This window comes from Erpetoichthys calabaricus, chromosome 15 (genome assembly GCF_900747795.2).
Source record: "Erpetoichthys calabaricus chromosome 15, fErpCal1.3, whole genome shotgun sequence".
Lineage (NCBI taxonomy): Eukaryota > Metazoa > Chordata > Cladistia > Polypteriformes > Polypteridae > Erpetoichthys > Erpetoichthys calabaricus.
Genome location: NC_041408.2, coordinates 15,333,793 through 15,359,181, shown reverse-complemented (window position 1 = coordinate 15,359,181; position 25,389 = coordinate 15,333,793). Strand labels below are relative to the sequence as shown.

Below are 25,389 nucleotides of genomic sequence, written 5' to 3'. Positions count from 1 at the left end.
AACAGTTTGCACGGTACACTGTTGACTACAGATATTTCCAAATTGTGGACGATTGTCTTCTTTTGGATACTTAAACATCTAAAAAATGTCAGGTGAGCTAAGATCAACATTCTGGAAGCAGCTACAAACAGAACAATGCATTAGAACCACAGTTATATGAGGTAATGTAAACCAATACTACCTTGGGCTTTAAACTTTCTTTAAAAAGTCCTTTACGGTTTGTTTTTTCAATTTGGTTTTATAGCTGTTCCTTGTTTCTTTGCTGCAATGTTCCATACTCGCCTCAGCAGCAGAATGTCAGCAGCTGTAGTGTCTTCTTGCTGTTCAAAATACAAAAGTGCTATTTTGGTGGCATTTTGACCGTCTGTACGAGAGACCTTGCGTGTCCCCATAGTGGGGACGTAGCACTGCCACTGAGTATTCCCATTTGCTACTTCTGCCGTAAACATTGACAAGTGTGGCTACCCACTGTTACAAATATTTGGGCTAAAGTTATGACTTTAGTTTCTCTTTAGCCTTTCTCTGTCAAAATATACATTAATTCTGGACTGACGGGCATGCCGAGGTATAAATTCTTTGTTTTCCTGCAGTCATAAAATGCTATCAAATTTTACATCTGTGCCAAGGGGTGCCTTTCTTAGCCTAATTCTTTTCTGATTGTAACTGCTTGAAGGTCAGTGGCGTCAAGTGACAGTTATTTATGAAGTCTGTCTTTATCTATGCTAGGTGTACAAAAATGCTGCGGATTGTATGCTAATAACTTCTTCAAGCCGTTGAAAAGATACCAGCTGAGGTGTTATGTTATTATAGTGTGAATGCTGATGCTACATTTTTTAATTAAAGTCTTCTGAAATCCAAATTTACAGATGTCTTTAGATAGCATCAGATATATTTCATTCAGAACTTCTCGGTGAAGTTTGTAAATGTGTTGAGGTTGAGGTTAGGAACCTGCGCTGATACAGAGCGTTGCCGCATCCACCACATGACGAACTACCCGGATTGAAACCCGAGTGCAGCCATGCAATGTGTACCAGATGAAATTAGTTTAGCTGAATGCTTCTGTACTTAAAGATTAACATTAAAACAGCATTGACACCATTTTATGCTGCCTCCTACCTTGTTAATGCCAAGTTTTAAAGTGTGCAATGTTTTTACTTAGTGTGCTGGTAGAGATTCGCCCCTCATTTTATACTACAGTGTTTTGTGTTCAGTTACAAATTAATGCTGTCATCGCGGACAAGTTGTTCACATTGCTTTGTAGAAACCATTCCTTTTTTTTTTACGTGACTTTACTTTGTCATTAAATGTTTTGTCACCTTTGTTATCCCTATAATTTCTTAAGCATTTTACATACCTGCAAATCGTGTGACTTCTGCTATAGTTGTCAGTGCCGTATTTATTGCAGCTCTGTCTTGAGCTACTAAGCCTGTAGTGATGTAAAATGATGAATGTGGCTCAGTGTTCCCTTTTCATGTACTGTTACCTGGAAATGCATGAAACCTCCCAAAGGCAGCTGTCCTGCTGTTCAGACGATCAAAAAATACAAAGGAAAACAATCTTTGCAGTTAAGCGACACACAGAGTCGGTTGCTAGTCTGGCAGTTTTTTTGCTCTACAGGTGGCAGTCTTGTGTTGCTTACCACATACAGAAGAACAAGTGTCCTGCTAAGATATTCTCCTTTTTTTACATGAGGCGAGGTTCCTCTTTGATGTTTTAATCATTTTACTGTACATATGCTATATTGTGTAGCTGTGCGATCCAGCTCCCATTTCCTAGCATGATAGATTACTGGCATGTAGCTTCAACTAGGTAGAGCCATCTGCTGCCAGCAGTCCTCCCGTTATACAGTAAAATTGGCTCTCCTCTTTTGGCCAGAGTAATAGATTATAGAATTTCCAGTCCAGAATTAATAGATTAATTCTGTTTTCCAGATGCTCTTTCTATTCCAGATGGTAAAGATGACAATATGACATGAGTTGCCCAAGTATTTCCTTCTCCAGGAATAACTTTCCTAGCAAGCAGCACTCTTCATTAGTTTAGATTTAGCAGATCACAACTAATTTTTCCATTAAAGAGTTGGCTGTGCAGCCAGTGATAGTTTTTCTGTTTTGTATAACATATGTTGAGCTTTACACTAAAAGAGACCTAACAGAGCAAAGCTGCTTCCCAATCTAATCATCACCTCTGCTTCTCTCTTACAGACAGCCAATGGCAATGTGGAAGCGAAGGTGGTCTGCTTCTACCGCCGGCGGGACATTTCTAACAGTCTGATCCAGTTGGCAGACAAGCATGCAAGTAAGTGTCATGAGGAAATGTGGAATTGGCAGGCTGTGACAGGGGCTGTGAAACCCCTCTGGAAAGACATTACTGACTTACATGTGCTTCACCTTTAAATTAAATAACATGGGATGTCTAAGTAAATGGAAGGCGGTACTCTTACTGTCACTTATTGTGTGTATGATGTGAGTGACAAATGTGGGCATGAACAATTGGGAATAATGTTGGTACCCCACTTTGAAAAAGTGTCCCCTATGGTGAGGCAATCAGTCTCTTTGCTTTCCTGGTGTTTAGTCTTTCACAAGTCTGCAGCTTGATGCCCCTGTGCCCCTGAGGTGACCCCGGACCTCTAACAACCATCTGCACCTGGCAATGTCTTTGTTGTTGTTATTTGTCTGCCAGCTGCAGTGCAAAGCATCAGAGGTGGCCAGTCAGGAGCATGTGGTTTTATAATAAGATCAAGAAACTGAAAAAAAAATAACTACACTCCTTTTCTGTTGACGTGTTTCATTATAAATGAGGCTTTCCGTGTTACAATTCTTCATCTGAGTCAAGCTAGATGTCTTAATTCGGGTATGTGGAAGATAACATTTGTCTCATCCTTAATTCGCCATGGAGGCTGTCAGAAAAGGCCCTTAGTGATCAAATTTTAATGCATGTTTACTTGAATATTGTGGTAGATGCATCAATAGTAGTGGGGAGGTTTAATTGAAGTCAGTCTATGGGCATTCATACTAGATAGCAAGAATTCAGACCACCAAGAAAAGAAAAGAAACAGTTGTCTCTTTCTACAAGAACGATATAGATTTGCAAGAATAATATATTGTATTAAACATTTATTCCAGTGTTTCTTTAGTTATGAGCAAATGCTCTAAAAGTCCTTGTTCACTTTCTACTGTATTGTTTTAAGTTATTACTGCTTTTAATGATTCTTCACAATGTTTAATTCATTCCAGTGTCCATACTGAAGTGGTCTGATGACTGATACTTGGCCAAAAAGAACACATGCATAAAACTGTCCATCATGTTTATAGTGTATAGTCATTTTGTAGCTTTTAAACATTTGGTTTAATTTTTCTTTGGAGGTCTAATTTAATTTCACCAGAGGCAGTCTGAAATTCACTGCAGTGAGACCACTGGATTCATGCCAAGCACTTATCATCATTCTCAAAAAGAAGAGCAAATATAATGCAGTGTGTCTTTATGTGACTGTGCTGCCATATATATGATGACAAACCTTCATCAAGGATGTGTATATACAGTGCATCCGGAAAGTATTCACAGCGCATCACTTTTTCCACATTTTGTTATGTTACAGCCTTATTCCAAAATGGATTAAATTCATTTTTTTCCTCAGAATTCTACACACAACACCCCATAATGACAGTGTGAAAAAAGTTTGAGGTTTTTGCAATTTTATTAAAAATAAAAAAATTGAGAAAGCACATGTACATAAGTATTCACAGCCTTTGCCATGAAGCTCAAAATTGAGCTCAGGTGCATCCTGTTTCCCCTGATCATCCTTGAGATGTTTCTGCAGCTTAATTAGAGTCCACCTGTGGTAAATTCAGTTGATTGGACATGATTTGGAAAGGCACACACCTGTCTATATAAGGTCTCACAGTTGACAGTTCATGTCAGAGCACAAACCAAGCATGAAGTCAAAGGAATTGTCTGTAGACCTCTGAGACAGGATTGTCTCGAGGCACAAATCTGGGGAAGGTTACAGAAATATTTGTGCTGCTTTGAAGGTCCCAATGAGCACAGTGGCCTCCATCATCCGTAAGTGGAAGAAGATTGAAACCACCAGGACTCTTCCTAGAGCTGGCCGGCCATCTAAACTGAGCGATCGGGGGAGAAGGGCCTTAGTCAGGGAGGTGACCAAAAACCCAATGGTCACTCTGTCAGAGCTCCAGAGGTCCTCTGTGGAGAGAGGAGAACCTTCCAGAAGGACAACCATCTCTGCAGCAATCCTCCAATCAGGTCTGTATGGTAGAGTGGCCAGACGGAAGCCACTCCTTAGTAAAAGGCACATGGCAGCCCACCTGGAGTTTGCCAAAACAGACCATGAGAAAGAAAATTCTCTGGTCTGATGAGACAAAGATTGAACTCTTTGGTGTGAATGCCAGGCGTCACGTTTGGAGGAATCCAGTCACCGCTCATCACCAGGCCAATACCATCCCTACAGTGAAGCATGGTGGTGGCAGCATCATGCTGTGGGGATGTTTTTCAGTGGCAGGGACTGGGAGACTAGTCAGGATAAAGGGAAAGATGACTGCAATGTACAGAGACATCCTGGATGAAAACCTGCTCTAGAGCGCTCTTGACCTCAGACTGGGGCGACGGTTCATCTTTCAGCAGGACAACGACCCTAAGCACACAGCCAAGATATCAAAGGAGTGGCTTCAGGACAGCTCTGTGAACGTCCTTGAGTGGCCCAGCCAGAGCCCAGACTTGAATCCGATTGAACATCTCTGGAGAGATCTTAAAATGGCTGTGCACTGACGCTTCCCATCCAACCTGATGGAGCTTGAGAGGTGCTGCAAAGAGGAATGGGCGAAACTGGCCAAGGATAGGTGTGCCAAGCTTGTGGCATCATATTCAAAAAAGACTTGAGGCTGTAATTGCTGCCAAAGGTGCATCGACAAAGTATTGAGCAAAGGCTGTGAATACTTATGTACATGTGATTTCTCAGTTTTTTTATTTTTAATAAATTTGCAAAAACCTCAAGTAAACTTTTTTCATGTTGTCATTATGGGATGTTGTGTGTAAAATTCTGAGGAAAAAAGTGAATTTAATCCGTTTTGGAATAAGGCTGTAACATAAGAAAATGCGGAAAAAGTGATGCACTGTGAATACTTTCCGGATGCACTGTAATATATATAGATATATATATATATATATATATATAACTTGTTTTGTAAATATATAATATATATTGTGGAAGATGACCCAGACACAGACAGGTGGACATGTTCAAATCACCCAACACACGTTTATTATGCATTATTTACACTAATAAAGTGCACCTAAAATCCCCAAAGTCCAGGCCAACTCTTCAAATGCCTTTCCCTTCTTCAGGCCGCCTCCTCCAAGACCTTGTCCTTCCTTCTCTCCCGACTCCAGCTCCCGAATGGAGGGAGGCGGCCCCTTTTATAACCACCCGGATGTGCTCCAGGTGCCTCCTGACAATCTTCTGCCGGCACTCCCCAGTGTGGGTTGCCCCCCCAGCCACCTGTGACAATATATAATATATTAACTGCTGAGGGCCAGGGCTCCTCCGGCATTGGGGTGCCCCTTGGTGGTGACCATGGGCCCCTACAGGGTTGAGCTTCAAAGCTCTGTACCCGTGGTTCCCAAAGCCACCAGGGCGGTCGCCACCACATGGTCTGGGGGAGGCGTAAGCCCTCCTCCGGTCCTCTAGGGCGTCCCGGCTGGGGTGCAGCCACCTGTGACAATACATACATACATACTAGGAAGTTCCCCCCTGCTTGCTTTGCTCGCCAGCCACTTTGCGTCTCTGCCGCTCGTGTTGTAAAGAGGTGGGCTGAACGCACCCCTAGGAGACATGGTCGCTCCTCCGAAACCCCCTCTTAAACGGTGATACAGTGGGAAACAAATAGTTTTTTTTTTACCTCCTCTTTGCTCGATCAGCTGCTGGCTTGCTGCTGCTGCTGCTGCTGTGCCACGTGATCTGCATCTCGCGTGACGCTTCGAACGTTTAAAAGCCTGTACAGCAGCTGTCCTACTCTTTGTCTTTTATTTCCGGCCTCGGGCATAGTTAAATCTTTTGGCACAAAGTCCTGTCTCGTGAGACGTGAGTTCTTGATATTTTTTTAGTTTATCATTTAAAAACGGAATGAGAATCTGAAAATCTAACAACATCACATTAAACTTTGATAAATTCTGAAAAGAATGATATCAAACATATATATGTAGGTTTTAAAATAACCCTGATTTAAACTGTGACAAAAAAGTGATATAAAAACGTCACCATTGCACTTTTAGGCTTAGGATTTTTTATATATATATATATATATATATATATATAATATAATATATGATTTTTTTTTTGTTTTTGCACACACAGTGCCCTCCTTAATATTTGGAACAAAGAAACATTTTTCCTTGATTTACCCCCTTTACTCCACAGTTTAAAATTACAAATCAAACAATTCATACATGGTTGAAGTTCTCAGTACACTTTAATTTAAGGGTATCTGCATACATTTTGTTCACACCATGTAGAGCCCCCCCATTTCAGTGCACCATAATGTTTGAGAGACAGCAATTGTAGGTGTATTACAGCAGTCATATTTCATACTTTGTTGTATATCCCTTGCACGCATTGACTGCTTGACATCACCAGGTACTGAGAATCTTCTCTGGTGATGCTCTGCATCTCTAACAGTAATATTTAGAGGTTGAATCCATTGACTGGATATCAAAAGAAGCTGGGCATTACAGGAGTTTTAAAGTTGATGTTACAAACAATAGAAAGCCAGTGGAAAGAAAAAACATAAAGTAGTAGTTTGGGTGTACCTTTGGACTAAACAGATCATTTGAACAGAGGGAATGTGGATGCATTAGATTGGGTAGAAGTTGGGAAGAGCCCTGCTAGGACGGTGGTGCAGTAGTCCAGTATAGGGATAGCAAGCAGCATGACTTGGCAAAGGTAAAGAAAATAGTTGGGATTGTGTGGATATTGTGGACTTAATCAATGAGAAAATCAGTATTTCAAAGGGTATTATTGGAGATTGTACGCAGAGATTGCAACCTGGTTAAAGATATTTAACAATGAAAAAGCTTTAACAGTAAACACTGTACACTAAAGTATGTGTCAGTTAGAAAAAAGCTTTTATGGTTGTCAGTTTTTTCATATGTTTTTCTTTTATCAAAGGTGAATGATATTTTTTTCCTTTTACGAGAAGACCGTTTCTGCTTGTAGTTGTCACTTAGTTTAAGGTCTCTATTGTATAACCATTTTGTTTATGGGTACTGCTTTTTCTTATAGATTTAAAGCTGGTATGTTGAAAGGCTCACCTTATTAAATTGTATCTGACTTGGGAAAAGTGTTTTTCACTTTAAGGGTGTTCGCTGTAAGAGTTTTTCAGAAGAACAGGTAATATTCAGGTGTAGCATTGCTATTTTATGTTTCCTTTGTCTTCTTGCTAAGCATAGAGCATAAGGGACGGTGGTCTTTAAACACTTCTGTCTGTTCATATTACAGTTACTTCCAGAAGCAACTCATCACAAATAATGGAATTTACTTGTTTAAGCCAGGACGGAGGAAAATTGCCTTGGTTTAATAAGCTTATACACGTTTTCACCACATGAAGTTAGTCATTTGTGCTCATACTTATTTTGAGATTATTTGATCAGTATTTCCCTTTATAATTTCTTCCTCTCTTTCATCACATCTATACTGTTGTTTTTGTTTTAGTGAGATTTTCTTATACTCCTCTTCACACAGGCTTGTGCATTCCTCACCTTACGGACTGAGATCAGATGTGATCTATCAGATCAAATGTGAGGGTTAATTAGCAATCAGAGGGACTACCAGCACTCACAGTGCTATACCTGGTGACCCAGGGTTGAAAATCTCTTCTGAAGTGAGCCCTGCTTGGGTATATCTTCCTTCTAATTTTACTGAATTTTTATAACCTGAAAATTAATAAAATGAAAATATTGCACATATGAAAGTTAGGGAACACTTTCAGATACATTTATTAACTTTTATAAAAAGTTTGTGATAAGGCTCACAACCATTAGGTCTTCATTTATCTTTTGTAGTGTGTGTGTGTGTGTGTCTGTATATATATGTATATATATATATATATATATGTGTATGTGTATATATAATATAGAGATACTGAGAGAAATTTAACTGTATTCGACTGTGAGATCAGATGGCCTGGATATGCTCCTTGATATATTGTTTATATTATCTGTTTCTCTTGACCTCTACCCTAAGCAAATGATTACTACGCTGAGCCACAAAACAATTTTATTGTCTGCTTTTTTCCTTAACTCATTTTTTAAATTTATTATATATATATATAAACTGCCAGGGAAAAGTTTTACAACCTCAGTTTTTCTTCAAATTTAATCAGTTGAAATTGAATGAATGACCTAAAATGGTGAAAATGTAAGCAGTAAACTGCCTGTAGCCACCGGGGTGTAAGACAAGTTCAAGCACAGGAAACACACGTGCCGAAAGAAATCTCCAAGTCCAAAAGTTTGTTTTAAAAATATTTAGTGAAAATTAAAAGCAAATAATCCACACAAGATTAAAGAAAAAGTTGTTACACATGTAGAATAAAATGCAAAAAAAAAAGGAAAAATGTATCTTCTCTAAACTTAGCTTTTCTTGAGAAACTTTAGTTATTTCTGTACTTAAAAGTTCTTAACTTCTTCTTCTGTACGCTATAAACGTACGGCGCAGCATTTGCAATTAAGCGCTTTGTCTTACGTGTTACTTGACACACAGAAAACGCACACAAGGTATGCAATTGTTAAAAGGCTTGTAAGACACGGTTTAAAACCATGTGCCCTATACACCTTACACATGGCAAGGCTGATCACTAACTGAGAATAATGTTTAGTCGGAGAAATTAGAAATAGCTAGAATATACCAATTCTATTAAACTGATGGGGTGTTTTAGGAACCTCCCATAGATTATGCATTTAGTAAAACATTTATGATTATGTAACTAGGAAATGGCTCTTACACTGCCAAAGGTTTAAATTTAAAGCTTAGTGTAGCAAAAACTGAAAAAAAATGGAAATTTCAGAATATTACAAATGGGCCTTCTTCAGGGAACAACTAATAGGTTACAGCAATTAAAGTAAGTTAAGTCCTGCAAGTTAAAGAAAACAATTTACACAGGTGGCTCAACTTCTGTTGATTACTTAAAAACCCATTTTTTGTCTGAAATTTCCTTCTTTTGTCAGTTTTTACTAACCTAAACTTTAAGATTAAACCTCTGGCTGTTTACTGCTTACCTTTTCACCATTGTACGTCATTTGTTGCATTACAACTGATTGAATTTGAAGAAAAAATGAGGTGTTCTAAATTGTATCACCGGTAGTGTAAATTGTACAATTTGTGTTATTTGTGAAGGCTTCATTTCTTTAAGGTGAAGGTTTTCAAAAAATTCTGCTGTGTGCTGTGCTGTAACATTAATGTACGAGTTTTTGTAAATGCAGCTTTAGTGACACGTTAATGTGTTTCAGTGTGTATGTACACAATCTGTTTTATTTATTAATGAGACTTTCAAAAAGGTTTTTCCCCTCCAATAGTTTAAAAATTGTTTCCTGTCATCATCAGTCATCAACCAGTTGTCAATGAGGAACATGTACTATTTACATGCCTCCAATGACCTAGTGCTCATGAATGTCTTGCATAGGTTTAGTGGTTACCAGTGTGTCTGTGTTTTTTTTTTTTTCTTTCTTTAACCTGATGTGACTGGCCATCACTTGATTTCTGAACTAGTTTTGTCTGCTGTCATGTATTCAGAGGACCTAGAGGAAGAACGGGATGTCCCAACTGAGCCAGAGCTGTCAGAGAAACAAAGACACCAGCTGAAGCACCGCGAGCTATTCCTCTCCCGCCAGTATGAATCTCTGCCAGCCACACACATTAGGTGGGCACACTGTGATATTTCCCACTGTCAAAAATGCAATACTTACATTTATATCACTAACTTTCCACAGTGCAGCAAGAACTGCAAAATCCTATGTTTATATAGATTGTGTGAGGAAAATTTGTTTCTAAATGTTATCACTACTGCTTTCAGAGGGAAGTGCTGTGTGGCTTTGCTGAATGAAACCGAGGAAGTGCTGTCCTACCTGGAGAAAGAGGTACATACAAGTTACTAGTGATGGTCAGAGGGTTTGAGTTTAGAAATGAGTTATGCTGGGCAGACTAATAAGCAATGCTTACTGAATTAAAAAAAAAGAAATGGTTAATGGGTATGCTGGGTAAAACATGAGCCATATTCTAGTCACATAATGTTTAGATAAAGTAATTTTCAAATGAGGCAGTGGTTAATGAGGAATATTTTCTACAGGACACCTTTTTCTACTCCCTTGTGTATGATCCCAACCAGAAGACACTGCTTGCGGACAAGGGTGAGATCAGAGTTGGGCCAAGATTCCAGGCTGATGTTCCAGAGATGTTGAAGGAAGGTAAGATTTATAATGTTAGTCCCACTCTTGATGTTTCCAAATGTTTCATTTATGAAGGAAACATCTGTCCATTCTTATAACACACTGATGAAATTCAGTCTCTATGTGGACTTTAAGTTGGAACAAATGTAGTTCCTGAAACAGACATTTTTCAGCTTATATGGAATTTTACAAATTATCTTTTAACTGTATAATAAGATTGTGATAGAATAGTTATGTTTCTTATCAATTGGGTGTAGTGGGGGGGGGGTTGGATACTAATTCTGCTCTCTTAAACTTTAATAGCTACCTTCAGTTTTATTCATTGTAGCACTTCAAGCAAAAAGCTGGAATAAAGGGCTCAGTCAGGTTGCCAAAAGAGGTGCTGAGGCGTGAAATTGAGCGCCTAAGTAGCAATTCATAGAATCTTTGTAGTTTAGATGACCACCTAACTCTGGAAACCCTCTTAATAAAATATCCCCACTTTGAAGATGCAATTTTAGTGCCCTTCATCCAGGGGAAAAAAAAAATGCTTATGTGACCCAATGTTCTGTTTAAGTGATTCAGAGATGCGGCCAGGCCTTCCAGTGAAAAAATAAGAAAGAAAGCATGATGCCATGCCATTTTTATAGTGGCCTTCTGCTGGAATCCATCCAAAGAAGTGCCAGGGATGTCCTGTTTGAATCTGCCTTGTGCATGATGTGTGCATGATGAACACAGGTGTTTCTTTAGCTGCAGTGTTTTTCCTTGCCCAGTTTTTATAGGTTATTATTTTGAAAGATTTTAGTTTGGCCTCTTGTTTGGTAACTCTGAGGCATGTTCATTTCTAAACATTTGAATTTGTTAGGCATGCACCAGAGATAAAAAAAAAAAAAAAATGGTCTTGCTTTTTCATCCTTTTTGGACTACATCCTAGCCTAAACAGTCTGTTTTATTTAACTCAAAACCTTTCCAAATGTGCCTTTGATATTTCAGAAATCAAAATAACTAAGTGGCGTGAGGTGATGGGGTCTCCTGAGCAGGATTTTTCTGTTGCTGTTTTCCTTGCTGAAAGCCTAGGCCTTATTTGGGTTTCCAGCTATTTGATGATTGAGTAGCTACTGGATTAATTTCTCTGTAAAATACCGTTACCATGACAACCACCGTTATATTATGAGCAGCTGCCATTTCCTGTTCTGTTAAAAACTGATGATAACTAGGAAGATACTGGCCATTAAAAAGAAAAAGTGTCCCCCCCCATTCCTCTTACACTACACTGACACTCCACCATTTATTTTATTGCACCCAGTTGTTTGACTGGCAACATCTACTTGATGCAGGGCTTGCCCTCTTTGAGGTGAACATTGGCTAGTACCACTTTAACCTCATTATTTCTTATGTTTTTTGTGCATCAGATTCAACTCCCAGTTATTTCAAAGCTCAAACCTTGCTGAATGAACCCTGCTGCCAAAATTTGTTCATGAATTGGTTCTCACAAATCTGAAATCCTGTTTCCATCTCCATTTGGAATTGTTTTGTCATTTGGCATCTTTTTTTTTTTTTTTTTTGTCCCCTAGGTGAGCCTGATGATAGGGACCAGTCAAAACTGGAAGTAAAAATGTGGAATCCAGATTGCCCATTGACAGACAGACAGATTGACCAGTTCCTGGTAGTAGCCCGGTCAGTAATCATTTGTTTATTTCAAGTTTAACTAAATGTATTTTCTTCTGTTTAATATGTAAGGTTAAACATATGAGTTGTATAAATACTACTGTACTGTACCGAAAGAATTATGTTCCTTGTGTTATAATGCAAAGGGTAAGTATTGAGGTTTTCTTAAATATTTAACTAGTAATCATCATCTTCTTCTTTCTGCTGCTCCCATTAGGGGTTGCCACAACGGATCATCTTTTTCCATATCTTCCTGTCCTCTGCATCTTGCTCTGTCACACCCATCACCTGCATGCTCTCTCACACCACATCCTCTTAGGCCTTCCTCTTGCTCAATCCTTTGCATCCTTCTCCCAATTTACCCAGCATCTTTCCCTTGCACATGTCTAAACCAACACAATCTCATCTCTCTGACTTTGTCTGCCAACTGTCCCACCTGAGCTGATCCTCAAATGTCCTCATTCCTAATCCTGTCCATCCTCATCACACCCAATGCAAATCTTAGCATCTTTAACTAAGCCACCTCCAGCTCTGTCTCCTGTGTTTTGGTCAATGCCGCCATCTCCAACCCATATAACATAGCTGGTCTCACTACCATCCTGTAGACCTTCCCTTTCACTCTTACTGATACTCGTCTGTCACAAATTACTCCTGACACTCTTCTCCAGCCATTCCACCCTGCCTGCACTCTTTTTCACCTCTCCTCCAAAATCCCTGTTACTCTGTACTGTTGATCCAAAGTATTTAAACTCCAACTCCCTGCATCCTCACCATTCATCTGAGCCCCCACTCATTTACACACATGTATTCTGTCTTGTTCCTAGTGACCTTCATGAAATGTCAAAATGGATAAAAATATGCTTAAATCCTTTAAAAGGTACATCAAATATTCTTTTCTCTCTTTTGATAATGGAAATAACCAGTAAAAAAAAGATAAGTATTTAGTGGAGTGATAGCAACTGCTTACATTAACATGGCTGTTGATATTCCAATATAAAAAGCCAGGTTAAGGTTGAGTGCTTTGGTTTATTTTGGTTTTCATAGTGTTAGAGGTAAGAAAGAGATTAATTTGAAATCTTTAATTTCTATGCTTTGCCGCATTAAAATCGGGTACCTCGACATACTGTAGAATAGTGCTGTCACATTCATATTCAGGCGCATATTACAATTTGAATGCTTCCAGTTCTTGCCACAGTACCCCAGGTGCAGTGTGCAATGCTGCAAGAGTTTTCAAAATAACTATTTTATTTGCACATTACTTCCAGAAACAGCCTATTCATATTTTTTAGTTGGATAGCTTTTGTTGTCATGAATGAAATTGGGCGTCCACTGATAAAGGGCACTTTCCTCATTTTCAGATGGAAAAAAGATTGTGACTTGGAGTCTTCTTTTTAGCTTGATGATTCAATTGGCATTGTTACCCAGCTTAAAGGCTGTTCTATACTTTATGCGGAGGGGAATTTCTGATTCTCCACACAAACCGATAGAATCTTTAGAAACCAGAGAAGCACAGGCTCTGTGCTATGAGTCTATTTCAGTCAGTCACATATGGTGGAGCTGTAAAAATGATTTGTACCAAAAACCTCTGAGAATAATTGCTTGTCACTTTAGTCTTAGAGTTCTACTGTGGTGTAGGCTGACTTGGATTACAATATAAACAAAATAATGTTCTTAAAAAAATACATAGTTTATCCCAGGCAAAAAACTGTGTGACGAACTAACATTGAAAGTCAATGCAGTTGACAGATTGGTCCATAGGTATCAGTGCAGTGGTACAATTTTAGTCATTTTGGCTCTGAACACCACCACAATTGATTTGAATTGAACTGATCAAGATGTGATTAAAGTGTAGACTTTCAGCTTTAATTCAAGGGGTTTAATAAAAATGTTGCAGGAGCTGTTTAGAAATGACAGCCATTTTTTTCACAGTCCCCCTCTTGCCATTTTCAGGGGCTCAAAAGTGATTAGACAAACCTATCAGTCATCGTCCAACCCGCTATATCCTAACACAGGGTCACGGGGATCTGCTGGAGCCAATCCCAGCCAGCACAGGGCGCAAGGCAGGAACAAATCCCGGGCATAGTGCCAGCCCACTGCAGGGCACACACACACCCACACACCAAGCACACACTAGGGACAATTTAGGATTGCCAATGCACCTAACCTGCATGTCTTTGGACTGTGTGAGGAAACCAGAGCACCCTGAGGAAACCCACGCAGACACGGGGAGAACATGCAAACTCCACACAGGGAGTACCCGGGAAGTGAACCCAGGTCTCCTTACTGCGAGGCAGCAGTGCTACCACTGCGCCACAAAATTATAAATTGTAATGGATCATTTTCAGTACTTGGTTGAAAATTGTTTGCAGTCGATGACTGTCAGAAGTCTGAAAGTCTTGGACATCACCAATTGCCAGGTTTTCTTCCTAATGATATTTTACCAAGCCTTTAATGCAGCTGTCTTAAATGGCTGCTTGTTTTAGTCTTCCCAGCTTCAGTTTTGTCTTCAGCAAGTAAAATGTATGTTTATTTGGGGTGATGTCCAGTGACTGACTTGATCATTCAATAATATTTCACTTCTTTGCTTTGTCAAGTGCCTGGGTTGCTTTCACAATGTCTTTTGGGTCATTGCCCATCTGTACATTGAAGTGCTGTCCTACCAGTTGTGCAGCATTTGGCTGAATCCTTGCACTTAGTATAGCACTATACATTCCTGCTGCTTCGGTCTGCAGTCATGTCAATATAAAATAATTAGTTGCCAAGTTCCATTGGTAGCCATACATGCTCATGCCATAACACTGCCTGTCTCCATTTTGTTTCACAGATGATGTGTTGGTATGGTTTGGATCATGATCCATTCCTTCTCTTTTCTATTATCTTCCCTTCATTCTAGTAAATATTAATCTAATGTTCATCTGTCCAGAAAAATACTGTTAAGAGTAGCACAGGCCTTTTTTAGATGTTTTCTGGCAAAGTTGAGTATGGTCTTCCTATTCTTAAAGGCTTACCAGTAGATTGGACCTTGTGGTAAACCCTCTGTGTTTAATTTTCATGAAGTTCCCTCTTGATTGTAGACTTTGACAATAATGCATCTACTACCTGGAAAGTGTTCCTGACTTGGCTAGATGTTGTGAATGGTTTTTCTCCCAATCAAGAAAAGATCTCTGTGGTCATCAAACACAGTTGTCTGTCATGGTCTTCCAGGTCTTTTGGTGTAATTCATCTCACCAGTGCATTCCTTCTTTTTAAGAATGTACCAAATTGTTGATTTGACCACTTCTAGTGATTTTGCTGTCTCACTGATGGGTTTTGTTTTGCTTTCTCAGCTTAATGAAGGCCTGGTTTATTTGCATTGACAGCTCTTTGGACCTCATATTTCAAAGTTCACAGCAAACACTTTCAAATCCAAATTCCACACTTGGAATCAACTCCCAGACCTTTTACCTGCTTAATTGCTAATGAAATAATGAGAGTACTGCTGGCTATGAAACCTCATGTCTGTCAATGTTTCCAATTCATTTTGGTCACTTAATAAGTAGTAGGGAACATATAAGAAATGCTGAAATTACTGAACTATTCATCCACTTTGGATGTAAGTTGAAGCTGACAAGTCTGTACATTCAGACCCCATTAATTATATAACTTCAACTCCAATATTTTGTGGAAAAAAGCTAAAATAACACTCATTTTCCATGTCTAAATTATTAAATTGTCCTATCTGTACTTGTTTAAGATCAGTGCCCCCTGATTATGTTTCCTAAGGTTTTTTAACAAGAACTTGTTCCATGTGCTGAGAGTCAGATTTCAATATTAAAGCAAGACAGTACTTTTGTGGTCAGTGCATCTCGGCTGTGAAACAAATTGCAGAAGAATCTCCAGCTTGCTGAAGCTGTTTCTTCTTTCAAGTCCCTTCTCAAAATGTGTTTGTTTTGTAAGACATTTTTCACTCTAACCTAATTTGTGTTTTATTTTGTGTTCTATTCATATTTTCTTTGTACTTTGTTTTATTAACACTTCACTAATAGGTTAGGTTATCTGTACTAACCATTTTAGTGATTTTATTGATTGCTTAATGTGAAGAACTTTGTTTTTTTTTAGGAAGTGCTATTGAGTAGTGAGAAAAGCGCTATATAAATGTAAAGAATTATTATTATAAATAAACATTATTATGATGATGGTAAAGGAAAAAGGGGTTCTGAACCTTAAAAAGCAATTCAGTCAATATCAAGGCAAAGGAAGTATATTCCATTAGCAGCAGTCATTGGTTGCTAATTAAAAACATGGCTGAAAGGATAACCTGCAGTCCACATTGAAACTTGTTCAAATGAATAAATATTTTAATTATGAAATGTGATATAGACTGAAAGCCCTGCTACAAATAAAACGATTTGCATCATAAGCAATGATCTCAGCTTAGACGATGCATCAATTTGTGTGTGTGTGTATGTGAGATGTGCTGTGATTGAGTATTCCAGTCTTGCTGTGGAGACAGATGAGATGCATAAAATCAATTTCTACATCAGAAAACAATTTACTGCAGTGAACATAGTCAAGATGTTTTTTTTAAAAGTTTATAGATAGACACATTGACCTCTTTTGGGAAGACGTTTCAACTTTAATTTAAGTAAAACAAAAAAGAGGAATTATAAATTCCATATATTCCAAAAGTCACCAGAAGTTTATAACTAAATGTATTACCAAATTATGTGAATGCTAGGTCATATGACTCTGTCTGCTCTCTCAGAATTGTTTTCAATTCTCAACACTTTTGTCTCTATTCTCTGTATTCTTTCATTGTGCAGAGCGGTGGGAACATTTGCCAGAGCACTAGACTGCAGCAGTTCTGTCAGGCAACCCAGTCTTCACATGAGTGCAGCTGCAGCCTCCAGAGATATCACATTGGTGAGTATTGACCATTTTTCAGATACGGTATGACTGTAATTCCTTTATTTTTTTTTAAACATTGTATTAATTTTATTAGAATCAAACAACAATCCATATAAGCAAGTCAGGTTTAAGAAAACTAGGTTGGAAATGAATCAACCCCCACCCATGAGAAAGAGAGCCGAGCCAGCAGAGCAAAACTTTAACAATAGTAAAAATATGTGAATAAATAAATGAATAAAAAGTATGAGAGAAAATCAGCTTCCTCAATTTAAATGCTTATTCAAAAATGTTATTGATTAGTTTTAAAAATGTTTTGCACAGATTTTCTAAGTGAGAATTAGATTTTTTCCAATTTTAGATAATGTATAACATCAGTTACCCACTGACTTAAAATAGGAGAGTTAGGATTCTTCTAGTTCAGCAAAATATGTCTACGTGCCAATAGTGAAGTAAAGGCAATTACAGTTTGTTTGTCCTTCTCTACTTTAAGTACTCCAAACACAGCTGTTACTGGATTAGGAGGAATTGTGACTCTAAGACAGTCTGAAAGGCATTTAAAGGTTTTGGTCCAGAATGATGTTAATTTGGTGCACGCCCAAAACATGTGGCCCAGTGAGGCTGGAACTTGATTGCAATGTTCACAGGACTGCAATTCCACAGTAATACTGGAAATATTGTGTTCAGTTGGCACCATTGCTCCCTTTTTTCTGTGGACCCTGTTTTCTACTTCTCTTCACAACACGCAGATGCTGTCTTTTCTTTTTGTTTGGAGTTCTATAGCTTACTGTAGGATGGATTGTCCAGTAGTAGAAAATTTTTGCTTTCTATATTAGCAACATCATGAACTGTTCAAGCTTTGTTTGGAATTTACAAATTTGGGAATTTGTTTATTGCCCAGCATTGCTTCCCATATAACAGAGTACATTACATCGAGAAGATTTAGAGTTCTAGTTTGGGACAAGCTCACTAAGCAGTATCTCTTAAACATATGCTTTGTAACACAGAGAAACTGTCTCAGCTACTCCGGGACTAGTGACTTGAGTATTGGTACACTAGGACATTGGTCTCAAAACTTGGCTGCTTTTAGGAGTTATGCAGTAATTGTGAAATATTGAGAAAATTGTTGAACAGTGGTAACTGTTCAGTAAAATATACTAAATATGTGGATTTCATGATACAACACCCTCAGTTCTGTCGTGTTCAAATTGGGTGTTTATGCCCTTTGATGTAACACTTCTTTTCCTTCTCCAGTTTCATGCAATGGACACCCTGCATCGGCACAACTATGACCTTTCCAGTGCAATCAGCTTCTTGGTGCCATATGGAGGACCAGTTCTGTGTCGGGATGAAATGGAGGAGTGGTCTGCCTCAGAAGCTAACCTATTTGAGGAGGCCTTGGAAAAATACGGCAAGGACTTCAATGATATCCGACAGGACTTTGTAAGTGAAGATTGATGAAGTTCAGAGTAGAGATATTGTTGTGAGGTTAGCCCCCATGTCCCAACAGTCTAAGGGGATGTGGTCTCACTCACAGCTGGTTTTATAGGACATCTGTCGGCTATGCAGAGTGGGTGCTTTCTGTGTCATTAATGATTAGGGGGAGGCGTGGGTCTATTATGATAGAATATCTGTGCTCTGTTTCAGTACACAAGTGATACCAGAAATATGGGAAGGGAAAAAGTCTCAAGGAGTTTATTGTTGTGGTACTGTAATGCTTGTCACAAGAGAGCTACCTAATTCATTATCTGTTCATGTATTTCTTTTCACATTCTAGTTGCCATGGAAATCCCTCACCAGCATCATAGAATACTATTACATGTGGAAGACCACGGACCGATATGTCCAACAGGTGAGTGACTGTCCTCCTAACTTGGAGAATGCAGACTGGTTTGTTTGGGTTTCTTGGTGTTGTCTGTTGGTGCTGAAGTTGATACTTACACTAATCTGTCTGATTAGTGTCCAAGTGGAAAATGTGCAGACACTGGGGCTCATTCTTTGTATGTTCTGTTTTGCTAGAAACGTTTGAAGGCTGCAGAGGCTGAGAGCAAGCTGAAGCAAGTGTACATCCCCACCTAGTAAGTCAATGCAATGGTCACTACACATATCTTGTTTGTGTGAAATGCAGAGAATGTGCAGGACATCTTCAGGGTTTTGAATATGACCATGATTAGAACAGAATGACTGAAAGATGTAAATGATTTGAGTGTAAAATACATTTAGGAGTGGTGTGTCTTACTTTAATAGAATTTGTGGCCCATGATAGGGATCACAAGATAAATGGAGGTGTAAGTTGAAATAATGAAGACCTCTAGTGAGCATTGTGTAGCTTCTAGGGATCCTGCTTTAATTTAACATTTTTAAATTATTGTAACAGCAACAAGCCCAGTCCCAATCAGATAACAGTAAGCAATGGCAAGCCTTTGGCAGTAAACGGTGTGGCGGCAGCTGGTGGCTTTCAAACTCCAAACTGTGGTCAAGGACGACCATGTGAAAGCTGCTTCTGTGAGTATCTGATCTCCGCACATTGTGTGGAATAACAGGGTGAGAGTGTTATACTGGGTCTTGACAGATCCCACTGACCGCTTTGTGTTGTATCCCTTTTTAGCAATGCAGTCCTCTCAGTGGTACTCCTGGGGTCCTCCCAATATGCACTGTCGCCTTTGTGTTGCCTGCTGGGTCTATTGGAAGAAGTATGGTGGACTAAAAATGCCCAGTCGGGCTGAAGTCGGCGAGAAGATATCCTCTAGTCCTCCTGCTACGGTAGTGGCTTTTATTCATTCATTATTATATGCCCCTTAACAGCCAATTAGCCATAAAATGGCCACGTTACACACATTTCTTTCTGCATTCAGTGTTCTTCCTGTGTTGGCTTTTATCTTGATAACTCCAGTTAAACAGTCTGAGGGTCTGCATATTTAAGAATATATTTTCAGCATTACCTTGACATTAGAATTAAAATGTAAATTTGGTGACAGTATGTCAGTCCAATTCTAGCTTTCTTTTGTGACCACATCCCTTTTTCTTTTTCTGCCTAACACTCAAATTTAATTTTTTTTTTTCCAAGTTCAAAATTACTAATCTTGACATGTCAGAAATCCTATATTACAAAGACTTTTTATTCATTCTAGTACTATTAAAATATTGAAATAGAGTACAGTGAATATTTTAAACATACAATTATGACATCCACATGTATTGACAGGTATTACGGGATGAGGTGAGATACACCCTGGCATAGCAAATATTTTGTCATCACAATGGCTACAGTTTAAGTACAAGCTGGGGTACAGCTAATTCTGTACTGATAGATGTTAGCCAGACAGTGAGGTATAGTGGTTATGGCTTTGGACTTCAGACTCTGAAGTTGTTGTTTCAGATTTTGTAACTGGTACTGTATGAACATGAGCAAATCCCTTCACCTGCCTGCGCTCCAATTGGAAAAACGACAAAGAAATGTAACCATTTGTATCTCAAATGTTGTAAGTTGCCTTAATAATAATAATTCATTACATTTATATAGCGCTTTTCTCAGTACTCAAAGCGCTATCCACACAGGGAGGAACCGGGAAGCGAACCCACAATCTTCCACAGTCTCCTTACTGCAAAGCAGCAGCACTACCACTGCAATAGTATTATTGATGGGGGAGCAGGACTCCCCAGATTCTTTATGGATTGTTGTACTCCTGTGCACCCTAAGTTTAACAAACACACATACAAAACTCAACCATAAACGCACTTAAGTACTGATTATATGTGGTGCCTGAACGCCCACCACTCCTCAGTTCTCCATACAAGGACTCGCTAGCTTTTGCATGAGCAGATCAAATGGGTGTTTGTTCACCAGACAATAGAGGCTGATGCACTTTATTTATTGCAGCATCAATGACGAATATGCCATCCTGTGATGAATACTGTCTGAGTGTCCCTCCTCCACCATAACTAACCCTCTAGGAGAGAAGTGGCAATTTGCCCATACTAAGTACCTTATTACTTTATTATCTCAATCATCCAAGATATGATACATCACTAATAGGTTAGGTTAATAAAACAAAGTATTCAGAAAATATGAAAAGAACACAAATAAAACACAAATTAGGTTAGAGTGAAAAACGCCTGGAAATGGTAAAGAAGTATAATGCAAATCATTATTTATTAAAGTAGGCTAATAGCAACAAAATAAAAATGAATAATAGCAAGGTCTGGGAATAAAGCACTTTTCAAGATAGACCTTAGTCTAAAAGTCAAAAAAGCTTCACACTACTCAAATAAAAAAAATATACCTTCAGTAAGGATATGAAAGCTGATAGGTAATGCCCATAAATGACGCATCTGTGAAAGGGAGAGTCTTAATTCAGAGCTTAGGTTGTTGTGTAGACCGTGTCTGAAGTCCAGATGAATGGAGTTTGCCGTTAGCCTCGGGCAGTGCATCCTTTATGCAATGTTTCCCACGTGGGTTTCTGGACCCCATTACATTACCTGCAGATAACTGAATGGTCACTAAAGTTACAAAAGCTTAATCACAAATATATGAGCAAAATGCTTCATCTTGTCAGGAGTATACAGTATGTGATTCTTTAGGGACAGATGCATCTATCCCACCTAGCCTTTGGGTTACAAACTGACCAGTCTTTTTAATTTAGGTTTATATTTTGCATTATGCACAGAGATAAACATTACAAATATGCATTAACAGACAAACTGCATAGAATTAAATATCAAAATATAAGGCAGAGTCCTTTTGCCACAGCTCTATGAATAAGATATCCGAGTACACGTTCAAACTGGTAGTGGAAAAGTCCACAGTTTGATGTCGGTTCACTTAAGCCTTTCTGAACAAACAGCATTTCAAGCATATTTTGTTTCCTGGACACATTTGCCGCTTCAACTCTCACCATGGACTCTATGCATGACCCTAATGTGTCACTTAACCTGCCATCACATCAGCTGTAGAAATATGGATGCCTTTGAATCCTGGCGATTTCATACTTGATGGGCCAAAAAGGAATGGTTAAATAATAAATGAAAACTGCTGTCCAGATAGACTTTTTATAACACAGCAGTTAATTTAGGTTGAACTGTCAGTAAGGAGATGGCGGGAGTATTTTACTGCAAGTTCCTCCTATACTAGTAGGATAGCCAATGTTACTGTGAAATGTTGCTCATTGGTGATCTTTTTCCTGCTTGTTCTGAGCTTCCACATCTGCCAGTGTCTCTAATATCCTCCAGAACTGTTCGAAGTTGTTTATTCTGACTGGTATTGATTGGGCTAATGAATTGGCTCTTGAGTAGATCAGAATGACATGCCATCCTACTTTCATTTTCGTGAAAAAGTGTTGACTGTCTCTCCCTGGCAGCCATTTTTACAGGAAAACTGTTGTCCTGATATGGAAGCTACTTTATATCATCATTGGGTGCTTTCCCATTACGGGAAATTTATGTTCTCAGCAACTAATGCTTTCTTATACTATTTAGGCCCTGGGTCACTTATGGTCCCTGGCCACTTTCTTGTGTTGCGTTCCCACCACACAGCACAATAACTCTAACCTGTATGCAAAACACATGATGTTTAAAGCCTCACAATTAGATGCATTTGCCTATCCCCTCGACAAATCCCTACCTGGCTCTGTTATCAACATTACTGAACGTTGTTTCGCAGATATGAAATGCTGTTTGTCTTTAGCAGACCGCTGTAAAATAATTAATGAGATAATGTCACACTTGTAATCACTCACATTAAAAACTGAAAACTGTGGGCGCTTCAGTTATTTCAGTAAGGTACAAAATTACTATAAACTCGCTTAAAAATGGCATTACAATATTATTATTATTTTTTTTTTTTATACACCGTGGAATATGAAGTACAAAGTCTGCATAAATTTTATGTGGGCTGAGTGCTTTGCATATTGACAGCTTTGCCACAGTATCGGGCACACCTTGTGCAGAACTGCATCATTTATTATCAGTAAGGGCAGACATTGTTTGGTATGAAGCATATACAGTGGGTATAGAACAGAATCCCCCCTTTCAAAATATTCCCATTTTTTTTGCTTTTTTGCAGCCTTAAATGAAAACACACACAAAAAATATTTCTTCCCAGCTTTGCTTACTCAATGCAACCTACGACATCCAAGTCAAAGATATCACAGCTACAGTTCAGAAAAATGATAAAAAATCAAAAACAAGACATACTAAGATTATTAAAGGATCACCCCCCCCCCCATGTCAATATTTTTGTTGACCCACCTTTTGCTTTAATGACAGCCTTCAGTCTGTTGGGATTCTTCTCTATCAGCTTTGCACATCTAGATTGAGCCCACTCAATATTTGCCCCCCACTCTTCATTACAGAACTGTTCAAGTTCGGTCAAATTGGATGGTGAGCGTTGGTGGTCTGCTATCTTCAAATCTTTCCACAGATTTTCACTGTGATTTAGGTCTGGGCTCTGACTGGCCACAGGAGGACATTCACTTTTTTCTCCTTCAGCCACTGTGTGGTCAATTTTGCTGTGTGCTTCGGGTTGTTGTCGTGTTGAAAGGTGAACATTCTGCCCAACTTCAACTTTCTGGCAGAGGGTAGCAGGTTTTCCTCAAGCATTGGACGGTATTTTGCCCCATCTGTTTTTCCTTCTACCCTAACGAGAGCCCCAGGCTCTGCGGCAGAGAAAGCCCCCCACAACAGGATGCTGCCACCTCCAGGCTTTACTGTAGGTATGGTGTGTTGTGGGTAGTGAGCCGCATTGGTGTACCATTTGGTATTAAGGCCAAATAGTTTGATTTTGGTATCATCTGATCATACGTCCTATTTCCATTTGGCTCCAGAATCTTCAAGGTGCATTCTGGCAAAGCTCAAACAATCCTTAATGTGGCCTTTCTTGAAGTGGCTTTTTCCTTGCGGTCCTCCCGAACAAGCTGTAATTGTGCAGCGCTTGTGAAATTGTTGTCACATGCACACAATGACCACTCTTTGCCATAAAATCCTATAACTCCTTCAAAGTGGCCATTGGCCTCTTGGTAGCCTCTCTTACCAGTTTCCTCCTTGCTTTTCCATCCAGTTTGGAAGGATGGCCGGATCCAGGGAGGGTCCTAGTAGTACCAAACACTTGCCACTTCTTTATTATGGACTTTACAGGGCTCCTTGGGATTGATAAAGCCTTTGAGATTTTTTTGTATCCTTCTCCTGCCTTATGTCTGTCCACAACTCTATCCCTGAGATCTTTTGAAAGTGGCTTGCCACCCATATTCAGTTGTTTGCTGTCAGTTGCACTACCAAGCAAGGGAATGAATGCTCCAGAAACAGCTTCACTAATCACACAAGTTACAATTGATCACAGGTAGAAGGAAGCCAGTAACCGCAATGGAAATGGTGGGCACTTACACCTGATTAAGTTTGAAGTGATCCTTTATTCATCTCTCATAAATTCTTATGTCACCTAATGGTAGATGCTCAGGACAGCCTCGGCATTGAGAGTGGCAAGCCAATGACCACGACATTACCGTCGTCTTTCTGATCAAGCCACAATGTAGATATACCTGTCCTTATTAGAACCTATTATTTTGTAGAGTAGTGCCACCAGTGGGTTAACCATGATTTGTTGTATTTTTAATGGTTTGTCTCTTTTGACACTTGCTATTAGAAAGTAATCATTACATTTTGAAAAGTGAGTAATTACTTAAAGCCTGGGTGTTTCAACCCCCTAAAGCTGTGGTGTTGGTCACAGTTCTAACCTGACTGACCTTAGTAAAGCTCTTGGCGATCCTGATCCTGTATTCATCTCAGTATTTCTTGTTTTTTATTTTTTTTAAATTCTTCTGAACTGTAGCTGTGATATCTTTCACTTGGATATTATATATTGCATTGAGTAAGTAAAAATATTGTTTTGTGTGTTTTCATTTAAGGCTGTAAAAGCAAAAAAAAAATGGGAATATTTCAAAGTGGGTGATTCTTTTCTATACCCACTGTAAACATTGGTGTTAATTAACTGTTATTTGGCAAAACTGCATGTCTATATCACGTTTGTAATCTCTTACAGAAACTTATCATCCGAAATTAACAACGAATCATGTACAAACGAGTACAGATGAAGTTGTAATATGAGTCTGAACAAGTGGATTAAGATACATACGGAAATATTAAACTTTTGTCAGTGCATTATAGAATGGCAAAAATTATGTACTAACTTGATGAATATTACTGTTAAGATACAAATCCCTTCCATAGACAATGTATCAGAGGTGGACGTCTGTCGTTTATCCACGGTGGACTCCAAAAGCATTGTCGCTGAATCTCTCCTTCTGACATTTTCAGAGTATGCTGGTCTGTGACAAAGAATGGTGTCCAGCATGCATATCCACTTATTGTTTTATCTGTGAGAATCACTTTTACTACTATGATTTTTTTTTAGCCGTC

At 38.9% G+C, this 25,389-nt stretch overlaps 2 protein-coding genes across 3 annotated transcripts in view; one reads left to right on the top strand and one right to left on the bottom strand.

The window, feature by feature from the left end:
- nphp1 (nephronophthisis 1) overlaps positions 1–25,389 on the bottom strand; it is a 440,043-nt gene that overhangs the window by 138,520 nt on the left and 276,134 nt on the right. The window lies entirely within an intron of this gene.
- The window catches only part of mta3 (metastasis associated 1 family, member 3), a 99,428-nt gene that overhangs the window by 37,377 nt on the left and 36,662 nt on the right, over positions 1–25,389 (top strand). For both annotated transcript variants that reach the window (XM_028820277.2, XM_051919548.1), the window contains exons 3-13: positions 2,202–2,295; positions 9,797–9,923; positions 10,077–10,140; positions 10,350–10,467; positions 12,003–12,105; positions 16,899–16,998; positions 18,235–18,423; positions 18,758–18,832; positions 19,000–19,058; positions 19,358–19,485; positions 19,589–19,743. In XM_028820277.2, the coding sequence (XP_028676110.1) occupies positions 2,202–2,295; positions 9,797–9,923; positions 10,077–10,140; positions 10,350–10,467; positions 12,003–12,105; positions 16,899–16,998; positions 18,235–18,423; positions 18,758–18,832; positions 19,000–19,058; positions 19,358–19,485; positions 19,589–19,743 (1,212 nt within the window). The remainder of the gene's footprint in view (positions 1–2,201; positions 2,296–9,796; positions 9,924–10,076; positions 10,141–10,349; positions 10,468–12,002; positions 12,106–16,898; positions 16,999–18,234; positions 18,424–18,757; positions 18,833–18,999; positions 19,059–19,357; positions 19,486–19,588; positions 19,744–25,389) is intronic.